General features: G+C 41.0%; 1 protein-coding gene across 1 annotated transcript in view; it reads left to right on the top strand.

The window, feature by feature from the left end:
• The window catches only part of LOC126416556 (poly [ADP-ribose] polymerase tankyrase-1-like), a 70,735-nt gene extending 55,348 nt beyond the window's left edge, over window positions 1–15,387 (top strand). Inside the window, exon 4 of the mRNA XM_050084300.1 lies at window positions 14,815–15,387. Within this exon, the coding sequence (XP_049940257.1) occupies window positions 14,815–15,295 (481 nt within the window). The 3' untranslated portion in view covers window positions 15,296–15,387. The remainder of the gene's footprint in view (window positions 1–14,814) is intronic.
• The last annotated feature ends 426 nt before the right edge of the window (window positions 15,388–15,813 follow it).

Below are 15,813 nucleotides of genomic sequence, written 5' to 3'. Positions count from 1 at the left end.
TGAATAAAGTGTGTGCACGCCTTAGTTTGTAACTAATTCACGTTTTTTTATATAGTTCAATAATTGTCACCCTGTAATTCACCCTCAGCTGCCTGACAGAGGGTTCATCGAACCGCCTTCAGACTATTTCTCTATCGTTTCACTCCCGAACAGCTCAGAAGGAAAAGGACCACTTAAAATTTCCCGTCCGAGCTCTAATCGCTCCTACCTTATTACGATGATCATTTTTCCTATCTAGGTACGGATCATCAAAATATTTTCGCGTTCAGAGCAGGAAGTTCGCGATTTAAGTTTCGTGAAAATATCTGGCCTTTGTTTCAATGATTGTCAGTCCAACTGGCATATCATATCCATGACACTGTCTTCCCTGTTTCATAATAAAAAAGACGAGCTGCCTCCTTAGGAATTTTTCGATGTCATTTGTCAGTCCTACCTGCTAAGTATCCCATACCACACAGCAGTGCTCTAGCAGGGAACGGACAATCGTAGCGTAGATTTGATCTTCTGATGATTTTACTAGACTAAATGACAGCATCATCTGCAAACAATCAAAGAGGATTTCGCATATGATGTCTTAAATCGTTTATATACATCAGTCGTTCCAAACTACGGCCCGCGGGCCAACACCGGCTCGCGAGCACCATCAATCCGGCCAGCGATAACGGGTCAGACATGCATGCCATTCGGCCCGCCGCAGTTTATTTCTATAACAGTCGATCCCTGCTTATCGTGCTCCTCCCATTACCAGTAATTCGCATAACGAGTAGAAGAAAAATGTAAGAAATTTACTCACCTAACGAACGGTGTTTCTCATAAAGCGTCTGTTTAGCATTATTTTTTTCAGTCCTCAACCATTTCAAGAACCATCTCCTGGCCTGAATCGGTCCCTTTGGCCACTATAAGTGAACACTTAAGTCGCACGTCCTCCTGTACACTACCGCACCGTAAAGCAAAGCTCTATCTATTCAGTCAGCAGTGCTGATTGCAATGGGCCTCACGCCATAATTTCTGTCACCTGTACTTCTGCTTGGGCTTCCGCGACGAGAATTCAAGTTCTCTGCAACGGTACTGCAAGATCTTTTCTCCGCCGGCGCATCGTAACCCTTTCCCTTACAGTATCCGTTTATGATTTCGAATTTCGACCTGTCCTCGTTAACTAACACGAATTGATTAAAAATGCCCATAAGGCAGTAGTTATGCGTGACACTTCATTAACAATAGTTCTATGGCCCTCTTTTTCGACAAACTTTGAAGCATAGGCATAAAAAATCTTTAGACAGCTTTCTTGTACAACAGGATGTACTGTACTATAAATAAAAAAATTACAATAGGGCCTACTGTATTGTAAACACGCTTTGAGTTCGAAATGGAACGTATTGACTATTATTCACGGATTTCTGTGATAAAAAGTGTTTCGCGTAACGAGTGTTAATTGTGAGTAAGATTCAGGAACGAATCGTGATCACTGAGCGAAATGAGACTCTATAGATTAAAATTCACAATGCAAATAAATTATACAAAATACATAAAATTGTTACTTGTTTTTAATGTATGACTAATGAGATACACATCATGTTTCCTGAAAATTTACCATACCTAAGAGACATTCATAGGCAATTTTCATAATGAAATTAAGCACTGTAATTATGGTTAATGAGATTTAGGTAGCTGCAATTTCCAAACAGTTGTTTGCAGGTGTAGATCAAGTTAATAGTGGAAAAAATCTGCAGCGACTTCAAATGATCATCAGTTAGTTTAGATCTCTAACTATTTTTTGTCTAGTATACTGTAGAGAATTTTTGTCATGGATATAAGTAGTACCAAAAGTGGCAAAAGAGCTACGAACAACTGATCAGGACTCTTATAAAATTTCAGCAATTATGAATTAAATATGGTTATTTATAAAAATCGTTATATTGCAAATGAAATATTTCCATTTGGAGTCTGGGGTAAGACATTTTATACCGGCGCTAACAGGATTCTGAAAAATCTTGATATAGTTTGCAATTGTATGAAAATCTGAAAAACTACACAAATTTTATTCTTAAAAGTAGTCAATGTTTCAGATGCGAAATCTACCAGTAATAGAGTCTCTGATTGCTGACTGGAAGTTCGGCATGTATTAAAACGCCTGAAGCATGTTTTCTACAATTGAGACTGAAGCAAAACTTTTTTTTATCGAAAGGACTTAATGTGAGCATACAAATCAGGCATTAACTAGTCTTCTACTTGTGATTTTAAATTAAAGTTGTTCAAATGTTTATTTAAATCCGCATGAAATAAAAACCTCCGTCCGGAACCGCGCTGCTGCTACGGTCGCAGGTTCGAGTTCTGCCTCGGGCAAGGATGTGTGTTGATGTCCTTAGCTTAGTTAGGTTTAAATAGTTCTATGTCTAGGGGACCGATGACCTCAGATGTTAAGTTCCTTAGTGCTTAGAGCCATTTGCACCATTTGAAAGCCGTTAGGAGTGGCCGAGAGGTTCTAGGCGCTACAGTGTGGAACCGCGCGACCGCTACGGTCGCAGGTTCGAATCCTACCTCGAGCATGGATGTGTGTGATGTCATTAGGTTCGTTAGGTTTAAGTAGTTCCAAGTTCTAGGGGACTGATGACCTCAGAAGTTAAGTCCCATAGTGCTCAGAGCCATTTGAACCAACCATTTGAAAATTTCCGTGACCACCCACTGCTTTGTAACTCAGCCAGAAGATGATTCCTTTCATTCAACAAAATTTAAATTGTTATTCGTAGCTCAAAAAATCGCGTCACACCTTTTCCACAGCTAAACCTTCCTACTGCTGTATAATATTTCAAGACATTTTCTTCCATCTCTTCCAAAAATCAGCGGCATTGACGACGGTTGAGAGTGTGTGATCGTAGATAGTTAACAGCTGGCATGACTGGTTTTAAAACTTCTGACGTATCCAAGCATTTTCCGCACAAATATTGTTGATGAATGATGTAATCTATGAATGATGATGTCTATCCCCCATCGTTTTCTACCTCCTCTGAGACGAGTCTCATGACATCTTTACTTTTTCACAAGTGTTTTTTGCCACCATCAACTGTGGTACATCATAAGGTTTTTCACTGAAGACTGTTTTTCTGAACAGCACTTTCTAGTCTTGTAAAAATTTCTTCTCAAGTGGCCTCACCATGAATGCTATGAAGCTCTTCATACACTTCACAATTTTTCTTGATCTCTCGAATACAGATTAACCACTTTGTAGTATCTGAAACATCTGTTGACTCATCCAGAGCCGAACAGAACCACTCTGCATTGAGTTTTCTCAAACAATTGACTTATTATATTTTCAGCAATATCATTTACTCCATTAACTCTTCGAGCCACAGTGTTTACTGACTGATTGATATTTTTAAATACATTAGCTTTTTTGTGCGCATTTGTTCAGCTGCTGAAATTCGCTGTCAGTAACTGGTTTTCCACGTTTTGCCTCAGAGTGAGCCACGCGGAAGTTAGAACTAGTTTCTGTTTCTTCTTCAGAAGTTCCTTGCTGAGATTTCAAACCACATTCGAACGACACATATATTACCTCGGATGTGATTTGCGGATGTCTATGACCTGTGAACCCATTGTACTTTTAGAACCCTGATGCATTGTAGGTGTCCAACAGAAACTCAAGCACCTTGAAGAATAACCATAGGGGACATAGAACAGGAATGGAATCCAACAGAAATTTGCCAGCTGTGGTGCATATAAATTACAAGGACCATATGACACAACGAGAGGTACAAGCAAACAATTAAAGAGAATCAAATATCAGGAAGAACACAAGAACACACTAAGGATCAGTCTACAATAAAGAGAAACTTTTCAGTGTAAGATGACACAGTGACATTTACACCCCGAAACAGAAACTTTAGTGTTAAAGGAAGTGTAAGTACAGTCCAGCATAAGCCTTGTAATTATGTAGCAGATACTAAAATCGAAATTAATATAGCCTCAGTAGAGAAAAGAACAGAAGACAGGGAAAGAAACAAGAGGACTGGAATGAGAAAAGATTCCGATTTAAAAACGGAAGAACTTCACAGTATGAAAATAACAAAATAAAGAGTGACGAAAACTCGTAAGAAAACCGTGACAGGTTCTCGAAAAGCAAAAAAACCTTTATGGAGATGGTCAGAGGAGGAAATAAGAGTAAGATCAGAAAATAAAACGAACCTAGATAATTGTTAACAAAGGATAGCGAAAAGTTTGTTGGTGAAGAGAGAGAGAGAGAGAGAGAAAAAAAACGAAGTTTGATATCAGACATTGTGTTGAAAAATGATTCAAATGGCCCTGAGCACTATGGGACTTCACATCTGTGGTCATCAGTCCCCTAGAACTTAGAACTACTTAAACCTAACTAACCTAAGGACATCACACACATCCGTGCTCGAGGTAGGATTCGAACCTGCGACCGTAGCGGTCACGCGGTTCCAGACGGAAGCACCTAGAACCGCACGGCCACACCGGCCGGCCATTGTGTTGAGATAGTATAACTAAACACGTTGTTAGTTAGAGGCAAGAATAACGATATGCAGGAGGAAATATGTGAAGACTTTCCTCTCATTTTATCAGTGGTTATTAAAGTAGACAAGTAAGATATATTAAGTAAAAGGTCAGAAGCTATGGAAGATTATACAATATGTACTATAGATATGAAGTGCATATAATCATAGATATACGAATCCTGAAAGAGTGTCATTTCGCTTCAGAATTTGATACAATTTTCTTAGAAGAAGTAAAAACAAATAAATGAAACTAAATACTCAATGATACACAGTGTGCAATGTAGGTGGAATAGCTGTTTTATTTAGAGAACGAGTTAACAGTAAAACATGTAAGTTACAAAATGTGAAAAAGGAGTATGGCACGCTTGCGAGATCTGTAATTAATGAATATTTTTGCACCCTCCAGGATGGAAAACTGAGAAAGGGGCAACCATTTCTTTAGACAATATACAATTAATTTGTCTGCTCCAGTCCTCTTGTTGGGGTGATTGGCAGAGAGGGACAAATATCTAAGTTAAAATTTTGTATAGAGGTAAAAAATGTAATTGATGGATTGGACGTGCAAGGTACTTGCAGCTCATTACAGAGTCCCGTAAGACGTAACCCGCTTTATTCTGCAGGCGATTGCACGTATCGGGTTGCGGTTTTCGGTGATTCATAGCGGACTATGGGGCACATACTTTGGTACATGCAAAATAATCACAACGTTTATATTGACCGAGATAATGAGGCAAGTACATGTTTTTTAATGGGACGCTATACTTTTTTTTTACCATGATTCTAACGCTCTGTAAAAGACGCGTATAGTGATGTAACGCATGTTGCTATTGTGATTCAAACTTCTCTTGAAAGACGCTGGGAAACATTGTACGATTGAAGGTCGAGGCGGTCGGAAGCGGCTGCAGACTGTAAACACGCCTCGCGCGACCCGCGGGCCGAGTTGCCGTGCTCTATGCAGCACGCACGGCCTACGCTACGTAGGTAAGTCCGCATCCGCCCTCTTTTAAGCAAAGTTTGAATCACAATAGCAACATGCGTTACATCACTACACGCGTATATTCCAGAGCGTTCAAATGATGGTAAAAAAAAGTATAGCGTCCCATTTAAAAAACATGTACTTGCCTGATTAACTCGGTCAATATAAACGTTGTGATTATTGTGCATGTACCAAGTATGTGCCCCATAGTCCGCTATGATTCGCCGGAAACCGCATGCCGATACGTGCAATCGCCTCCAGAATAAAGGGGGTGTTACGTCTTACATGACTCACCCGGTATATGAGAGAGAGAGAGTCCCCTACCTAAGAGTCAGACAAATTATCTGGTGTTTCGGCAGATTTTTGCAATTTAGTTTTTGCGTTGTGTAACTGGGATCAGACCAAACATGGCTCATCACATCTTACACGTGACACGCATGTCGATGGGAAGCATCAGTTTGTATCCTGTCACAAATAAAATTATTTTTAAATCGGAATTACATATGCCGATCCGGTAGAGTGGACGCCATTAGGCCTACTGCAGTACCTGTTTTATCGGTACCTGTGAGCAGGGACAGTAAAGCGCGAAGAGTGGCGAGTGCTCCAGCAGCGACTGGGGGGCGTCGCTGCACGCCGGCAGCTGTCAGCGCAGGCCAGGGGAGACCTGACACCGCTGCAGTGCTGGTTGTGCTTCGTGTTTCACTGTCCCTGTTAATACGTACCGATAACATGAATGTCGCACAAAACCAATCTGTGAGAGCTGTGCAGAATGGGCACATAACATTCTGCATTTAAAATCATATTCTGTCGGCACTGGGGGTGACACGAAAAAGGTGGTGAACCGTATTTGTATAGGATAACTCTAATTTCATAATGCAAAAGGACTGCAGAAACACTAGGGGAAATCCCCCTGACAACACTTCGGATGAAATTCTATACAGATCTCTGGCTTATCAAAGTTGAATCGGCCTCAACTACAAAAAATATGAAAATATAGTTTTTTGAGGATTCAGCAAACAGAAGTGACAGTAACAAATGTAAGGCAACAACTTTTTACAATAAAGACCGATATGAGCGTGAAATTGTTACAGTGAAGAGTAAACTTTGGTTTCCCACACTACACAAGAAAATAAAAGGACAAAGCGTTCATCAACGGGACAGTTAACGGATGAATGCAGCGAAGGACGCGGGAACCAACTATCCAACACATTTTTAGGCGGTTTACCACACCTTCCACAGATGGCTAGAGCAGTTGCACTCTGTCGCTACAGGCGTAATAACCGCGAAAGCTGACAGCGGACTACTTTCTTTAATCAAACAAGAATTCTGAGTGATAATGATCTCATATTTTTTTTAAAAAAAGAGGCAACATTGTTGGAGTACATTTGCAATTATATGAGAAGCTATAGTGAGTAACTGGCACCTATGTCACATGTTTGTCTCATGAACTTTTAGCTAAACTGATGTGTCTTAGACACTTTACTAGGGGGCTGATGGAGTCAAGCATAAATAACTAAAGAAACCTGTATGAGAAGCTATGGTGAGTAACTGACACCTATGTCACATGTTTGTCTCATGAACTTTTAGCTAAAGTGATGTGTCTTAGACACTTTACTAAGGGGCTGATGGAGTCAAGCATAAATAACTAAAGAAACCTGCCAATCGATTACATAACTCAGAGAGGTTATAAAAGTTTAGCAAGGCGACTTACAACACCATAATCAATAAAATGCGTATTTCAACAGGAATGCCTTCAGGCAGCAACAATATATGCAACTGACATGGAACCACCCATTGAAATGCCCAAGGTTATCAACTGCAAGATGATGGTTCTGGTGATAAACAAGGTGGTTGAGTTAGAGGGAGCCAAACAAAGATTAAGAACGTATGTCCAAATGACAGGAGTGAAAAGGAGGTGTAGCAGTTCCTAGCTCTCAGAACTAGATGTGTCGACCAATAACCTGACATAACCTGTATTCACGTAACTGAAGAGAGATGTAACTGGGATATAATATCGTACCTGACGCGAAATGTGTAGTTTAATTAAGAGCATAAACTTAATGAAATTCGGGCACCAATAAAGGAGCATGGCATGAAAACTAGGATATGCTCCAAAATATATCATCAAAAAAATTATTTAGAAGCAGTTCTTCTAATACCTACCACATTTGTTAAAAGAACAGAGACTCAAAGTTATGTTAGAATATAGAGAGTGCCAACATCCTCAACACTATCTTCTCAGCCTGAGCACTGCAGCACGCTCATGTATAACGGGTGGTACTCAATCAATAGCACTGAACATCAGAAGAAGCAAGGAAACAATTCAAAACAAACACTACCGTATATTCAAATATCTTATGACACTGTGGCCCCTGAGAAAGATATCCCAATGAACAGAGGACAGATAAATCCACAACTAGGTTTATTCACCAGTAACACATGGAAACCAGTTACTTCCAAGAAAAAATTAATATTTCCTTACAGACTGCATTAATCAAAGTCAGCAGGTACGAGGTAATACTCCCCTGCCAGAGGGAAGCTATACAGGATTCTATTAAGCGCAGGTTCACAATTCCTGTAATGCCATCTAGTCTACAGAATGCCATATGAAACTGGATGACGATGAAAATAACTTCAATCAGCATAGTAAACGACAAGCACATTGAACAGCAAGACAACTTTCCACCAAACTGGACTGATCACCATTAAAGTAGGCATGTCATGCTGACATAGTTGCAAGAACAACTTGTACTTGACGCTACAAACAACAGAGACCCATCCATACGTACCTGGAGGTAATTACCAAATTAAAGCAAATCCCGACACCACATTGAGATGAACAAAGGAAAAAAAACTTAGTGTTAAGGGCTTAGCGAAATCTGCAAGGTGAACATCACTGATATGGAAAATACATTACACAGAAATACGAAAAGTATCGTATATAAGCCACTTTAAATCCATTATTAGGTATGGTTTTCTTTTTTTCGGTAATTTGGCGAACATAGTGCAAAAACTTACGTTTCTAGCATTTGTAGACTTAGAGAAAGCTTTTGACAATGTTGATTGGAATACTCTCTTTCAAATTCTAAAGGTGGCAGGGGTAAAATACAGGGAGCGAAAGGCTATTTACAATTTGTACAGAAACCAGATGGCAGTTATAAGAGTCGAGGGACATGAAAGGGAAGCAGTGGTTGGGAAGGGAGTAAGACAGGGTTGTAGCCTCTCCCCGGTGTTATTCAATCTGTATATTGAGCAAGCAGTAAAGGAAACAAAAGAAAAATTCGGAGTAGGTATTAAAATCCATGGAGAAGAAATAAAAACTTTGAGGTTCGCCGATGACATTGTAATTCTGTCAGAGACAGCAAAGGACTTGGAAGAGCAGTTGAACGGAATGGACAGTGTCTTGAAGGGAGGATATAAGATGAACATCAACAAAAGCAGAGAAGAGAAGCTTGTGGCACATCTTGATCAGTAGAAGGGATCGGTTGGTAGGACATGTTCTGAGGCATCAAGGGATCACCAATTTAGTATTGGAGGGCAGTGTGGAGGGTAAAAATCGTAGGGGGAGACCAAGAGATGAATACACTAAGCAGATTCAGAAGGATGTAGGTTGCAGTAGGTACTGGGAGATGAAGAAGCTTGCACAGGATAGAGTAGCATGGAGAGCTGCAGCAAACCAGTCTCAGGACTGAAGACCACAACAACAACAACAACAGTGCAAAAACTAAAAATACAGAAAGAACTTTTTGAAATATATTTCACTGTAAATCATTAACAACCATGTCATAAGTTATTTATATTATTTACATTAACAGTGCCATCCCTCTATATTTATGAGATTATTGTCTTTTTGTGTGACACATGAATTATTCGGAGGAAAATATTTTGGTCATTTGCTTGACGAAAGAAACAACGAAAATTTTACACCTCCCACCCACCGTTTCAAACTGTACACTTAAGGACCTCAATAAATTTATAATAAATTACAAGGGAACAAATTAATGCTGGTGAATGTAGGTCCACTTAACAGGAAGTTACGAGGCTGACAGTGAACTATTATTACTCGGACGTACGTATGAATTCGTGTCACGACAAACTGGAAATTTGAGCTGGATGCAATGTGTTCCATATCTCAAAGCATATCATTTTAGTGGGTTGGCTGGCTGGTTGATTTGAGGGAGGGGGCCAAACAGCGAGGTCATCCGTCCCATCAGATTAGGGAAGGATGTGGAAGAAAGTCGGTTGTACCCTTTCAGAGGAACCAACCCAGCATTTGCCTGAAACGATTAAGGGAAATCACGGAAAAGCTAAATCAGGATGGGCGGACGCAGATTTGAACCATCGTCCTCGTGAATACGAGTCCAGTGTGTACATTATTTTAGTGTTATACATACATCAAAAAAGTTTTGGATCACCCCGATTCCCAGAATTCCTGAAGATAGACGTTGACTGCTGATATTGTATCACAGACACAGTCCCTTTGACTATTCAGAGATGTCACTAAACCCTCCCAAAGATGTAAACAACCATGCACGAGCAGCGCCTGTTAGGCAGAGGGGGTCCGACAGCTACCAGTTCCAGTCATTCCACCAGGAAGGAGGTACACGGCTCGTGTTGTCTGTAGTTCAACCATGCCTAGACGGTCAATACCGCGATTCGATCGCATCTGCATTGGTACTTTGTGTCAGGAAGGGCTCTCAGCAAGGGAAGTGTCCAGGCGTCTCGGAGTGAACCAAAGCGATGTTTTTCGGAGATGGAGGAGATACAGAGAGACAGGAACTGTCGATGACACGCCTCGTTCAGGCCGCCCAAGGACTACTACTGCAGTGGATGACCGCTACCTCTAGATTATGGCTCGGAGAAACCCTGACATCAACGCCACCATGTTGAATAATGCTTTTCGTGCAGCCACAGGACGTCATGTTACGACACAAACTGTGCGCAATATGCTGCGTGATGCGCAACTTCACTCCCGACGTCCATGGCGAGGTCCACGTTTGCAGCCACGACACCATGCAGCGCGGTACAGATGGGCCCAACAACATGCCGAATGGACCGCTCAGTAATGGCATCAGGTTCTCTTCACCGATGAATGTCGCTTATGCCTTCAACCAGAAAATCGTTGGAGACGTTTTTGGATGGCAACCCGGTCAGGCTGAACGCCTTATATGCATTTTCCGGCGAGGTGGAGGTTCCTGCTGTTTTGGAGTGGCATTATGTGGGTCCTACGTACGCCGCTGGTGGTCATGGAAGGCACCGTAATGGCTGTACGATAAGTGAATGCCGTCCTCCGACCGATAGTGCAACCATATAGGCAGCACGTTGGCGAGGCATTCGTCTTCAAAAAATGGTTCAAATGGCTCTGAGCACTATGGGACTTAACATCCGTGGTCATCAGTCCCCTAGAACTTAGAACTACTTAAACCTAACTAACCTAAGGACATCACACACATCCATGCCCGAGGCAGGATTCGAACCTGCGACCGTAACAGTCGCGCGGTTCCGGACTGAGCGCCTAGAACCGCTTGGCCGGCCATTCGTCTTCGTGGACGACAATTCACACCCGTATCGTGCACATCTTGTGAATAACCTTCAGGATAACGACATCGCTCGACTATAGTGGCCATCATGTTCTGCAGACATGAACCCTATCGAACATGCCTGGGTTAAATTGAAAAGGGCTGCTTATGGACGACGTGACCCACCAACTGCTCAGACGGATCAACGCCGAATCGCCGTTGAGGAGTGAGACAACCTGGACCAAAAGTGCCTTGATAAACTTGTGGATGGTATGCCACGACGAATATAGGCATGCATCAATGCAAGAGGACGTGCTACTGGGTATTCGAGGTACCAGTGTGTACAGAAATCTGGTCCACTATATCTGAAGGTGTCGCTGTATGGTGGTACAACATGTAATGTGTGGTTTTCATGAGCAATAAAATGGCGGAAATGATGTTTTTGTCGGTCTCTATTCCAATTTTCTATACAGGTTCCGGAACTCTCGGACCCTAGGTGATGCAAAACATTTTTTGATGTGTGTATTGTTATTTATTAGAGTAAAAAGTGCTTTTACGGTACTGTAAATGTTTGACGTGTCTCCCATACCCAAACCAAATGGATTACATATATATGCAACTCAGCCTTCCAGTACATGTAGGACTGGAGCAGGTGGTTTTTTGCAGTGGACGTGATCATGGGACAACCAGCTGCTAATTAGTACTGGTCTAAGAAAATACACAATGATAATGAGACCATGTGACAGGCTAAATGACGAAATGACGTACAACATTAGTGATTCAAATTAGTTTACTGCTGATTACTATTACAACAACAACAACTGTGGTAGACACCATGTACACGAACCACCTTGGTTGCTCCATACCAGAGTGGCTGATCACGCATTTCAGGATTTGACCCTCATTTGCACATCTGACTTTCACCTCTACCAGAGCTCTAAGCTTTAAAAGGATATAGGACCATTGCTAGTATTCCATGTTAAACTGTGAGTCCAAGTGAACTGTCGCATATACCAGGGGCTTGCAAATGTGCTCTAATTCCACCATGGGCACACCTAGAAAAGCAATATCGGGATCAAAATTACTTTCAGACTGTTGGCCACTGTACAGTCATTCGAAATTCTAATTTTCTATCTCAGTATTCAAGGGAAAGATCATGAAGCTGCGTGTATAATTGTCACAAGAGTAACAACTATTTTTAATTCACAAAATATATGAGATCTTAGTAATTTTGTTTGTTTGTACAGAATCATTTTCAGTACAAATCAGAGTCATGTGCATAAAATATTTGTAGAAAATGTAGCTGGACACTGGATTTATCAACTGTAATATCTCCCTTGGCAGAATAAGAAAATGACTTTGTTCTTAAGGGGGAAACCACATTAGGAGGCTGTTTGACACTGAGTTTTTGGGATTTTTTTCTTTTTTTGGTTAGGAAGAATTAATTAGAATTTAATCAAATTCTGACATCGTTTCATTCGTATTTCGAACAGTTTTTGGAAACTTCTTGAATAATTTCAGCCAAAAATAACAAATTACGCTGTGATGTTCGCTGAAGGTTGTGAGTATAGTTGTCCAATTGCATGCTATCCCAATTTTCATCTAAAATCAAAAAGGTTTTGGTTTTGCATTAATAATTTATTTTCTAAGAATATGAACCTCAGTGCAGGTGAAAATAATGAAAATTAATAAAATCGTCGTATCATCTCGCAAGTTAATTCATATAATTCTTAATTTTATAAAGAATCATACTATTAATTTTCATAGTGATCGGTTTTACATTTTTTTAATTGGACTGCATGCAAATGTGAAAAGTCATTTCGAGATAAACGCGTTTCAAAAATAAATTCTCGGAAACTAGAAATTCTAGGAAGTTAACAATAACGCAAACTGCTTACCGATTAATCTGCGATTCCAGCACCAAATGGTAATCCTTCTTCTTCTTCTTCATAGGCTTCGTTTTGCGCTTGCAGCAGTGCTTTCCGAGCTTCTTTCGATTCCAATGAACTACGTCGATTCTGCCGGCTCACGACCTGGTTATCCATTTATTCGGCATAACTGAAGCTTTGCGTGCCAACTACAATTCCTGCCTCGTTTATGACAATCAGAAGGGACTAATTTCCTTCATTCAATAAGCCCGCTGCTAAATACGATGCCAATTCAACGGCTTTTATTCCGGAGTGCAAGTGATTAGAAGCTAATCGCTAAATAGTGGAATTAAAACTTTCATTATTATTTTGTGTGTGGGCACCTAAACATCTCTCCAGTAATTCATCCCTTGATAACTCTTCATATATTGGAATAATGTGCACTCGGTTCTATGCTCATAAAATCTAAAATAATGCGAATTTCGCTTTGAAATTTCGACAGCTTGTTCTTGAATAGTTAAGCCAAAGATTTATGTAATTAAAAAATCGGATTTTTTGAACCTCATAACGTGGTTTCTCCCCTTAACTGCCTTTCGACTGTAAAGCATTTGATTCATTTTAGTCAACACAACATTAAACTTGCAGTTTGAGATGTGAGAGTGAAGGTATCGCCTACTAGGACCGTAGTAATGCTGTCATGTGCCAGTGACGACGTGTTGTACCTTAGTATATGTGTAAGCAGTTGGAGGTATACAGTGTGTCCAGGAATCGAAAATTTACTCGCTGTAGTTCGAATGATATTCTAGACAAGTGTCTGAAAATCCAATTTATCATCACAGTCTACGAGTTTTCCTCTTGCCTTGAGACACATGGCCACCACAAGAACTTAGTCAGAAAGGGTGTCTGTGTGTGTGGGAGGAGGGGAGGGGGGAGACACGTGTGCTCATTATCACGCAGATACATTGATCTGTGGAGTCTACATCCGCCAACAAGTGCTTCATGTATAGGGGGCAGGAGAAAAATTAGGTCATAGTTACATCAGAAATATTTGGACCAAATAGCTTCTTTGAAAACACTAATTTTCCATGTTCAAAAAGAGTATTTCATGAAATTTACGAATGACTAGACCGAAATTTTTTGCTCCCACTTTAGAAAAATATCTTCAGCAACAAAATGATCACTAAAAGGAGATTGTTTATTAATGCGAAAAATATGTGTCATGGAATGGACTATTGCCAGACTTATTGCTTGGAGTAAACAACGTGCAAATTTCCATGAAAATCAAGCTGACATTTGGTGCAGCCGTAAATGGCTTATACTAAGCTGACGAGTTCGACTGTTTCGACTGACAAACTACATTGTCGTTAGCCGCACTGGCTGTACTAGACATATTTACGTGCCTTCTCTTATCTTCTGGACCATTAATATTAATCACAGGGGCTAACAGTTGAGTGTAGAGTGCTTCCCATAATATCACAGGTGTGGCTGTTTAGACAAAGATGTTGTGCCCATAATATTATGGACATGGCACTCTTAGGTGTTAAATATCTCAAGACATGATTTGATTTGCGTGTTACATTAGCAAGTGTCAGAAGGGATAGCTGCACACAGATGACTGGTATAATCACTGTTGAGAATTCCTGTCAGTGGGGGGCAATGAGAGTTCAACAGTAATATCCCGTGCTTAAAGTTAGTCACTGTGATAAATGGATTATGAATTTTTGATGAAAGCTGTATGAGGACTTTGATGAGAGGATACTACTATACATCTGTACCTTATACGCTGACTTATGGACTATTCTTTATCATAGAAACGAGATTTCTAGATTGTCACTGGACAGATGAATATTCAGAATGGCTCACAGTTTAGTTCGTATGATAGTTTTCTTCATTTTGTGTGCATGTGTATAACAAAGTGTAATAATCTTTGTTTTTTACAGGAGCCTTCCGGAAGAGGAGAGAGCCAGAAGGTTGAGACAGGCTGCTACGGATGGGGCAGTGGAGGAACTGCGGGCACTCCTCGCGGCAGGTGTGGATGTTGGGGCTGGCGACGAGAAGCTACTGACTGCCCTGCACTGTGCAGCGAGGGAGGGGCATGTGCAGGCGGTGAGGTGTCTGCTGGATGGTGGCGCCCAGGCAGACACCAGGAGCAACGCGCAGAACACGCCTCTACACCTGGCTGCGTGGAAAGGCCACGCGGCTGTGGTGCGGCTCCTGCTGGCCTCCTCCGCTGACCCCAACGCGAGGAACAGATTTGGGAAGACGCCGCTGCACAGGGCGGCACTCGACGGTCATGCAGAGGCGGCAGCTGCGCTGTTGGACGCAGGGGCTGACAGGAGTGCCAGGGATAGCGATGGGGAAAGCCCCCTGGACCGTGCCAGGCAGAACGACCACCACGAGCTGATAGAGATGCTGACGTAACATTTACAGTCCAATGACTATACTTTGGGAAAAGGAATAATATTCACTGCATAGCTTCCCGTTATTTATAATAAAAAAATACAAAAAATTAATTACATCACTCATTTGTAATCATCATTGTGTAGTAGATATAACTCTTCTAGTAACATTTCAACAAGCGTGACAACGACAGTACTTTGCATGCTATCTTTCTTTTGAGTAAATAGAAACATTTCTCAAGAAATCTCTACAAAACTGAACAACATTTGGAAAATATTTGCTTTGATACTTTAAACAACAGATTAGTCTGAAACTTGAGATAGCCAGGGATTCTTCCAGCACATAAAATGTTCAAAAAAATTACAGGATTGTAGTCAGATGAAGTCTTCGACAACCGCCAATACTTCGATTGTGAACACTTAACCATTTTAAAGTCACAAATGACGAAATATCAGCGATTGTCGAAGATGTGGCACTGTTGCACGCTCATAAGTTGATTGAACTCATCCTCTGCGTTATTTGATTACTGAAAAGTCATG

This window comes from Schistocerca serialis, chromosome 8 (assembly GCF_023864345.2).
Source record: "Schistocerca serialis cubense isolate TAMUIC-IGC-003099 chromosome 8, iqSchSeri2.2, whole genome shotgun sequence".
Taxonomy (NCBI): Eukaryota; Metazoa; Arthropoda; class Insecta; order Orthoptera; family Acrididae; genus Schistocerca; species Schistocerca serialis.
Note: the sequence above shows the minus strand (reverse complement) of the source record. Positions and strands in the feature narration are given on the sequence as shown.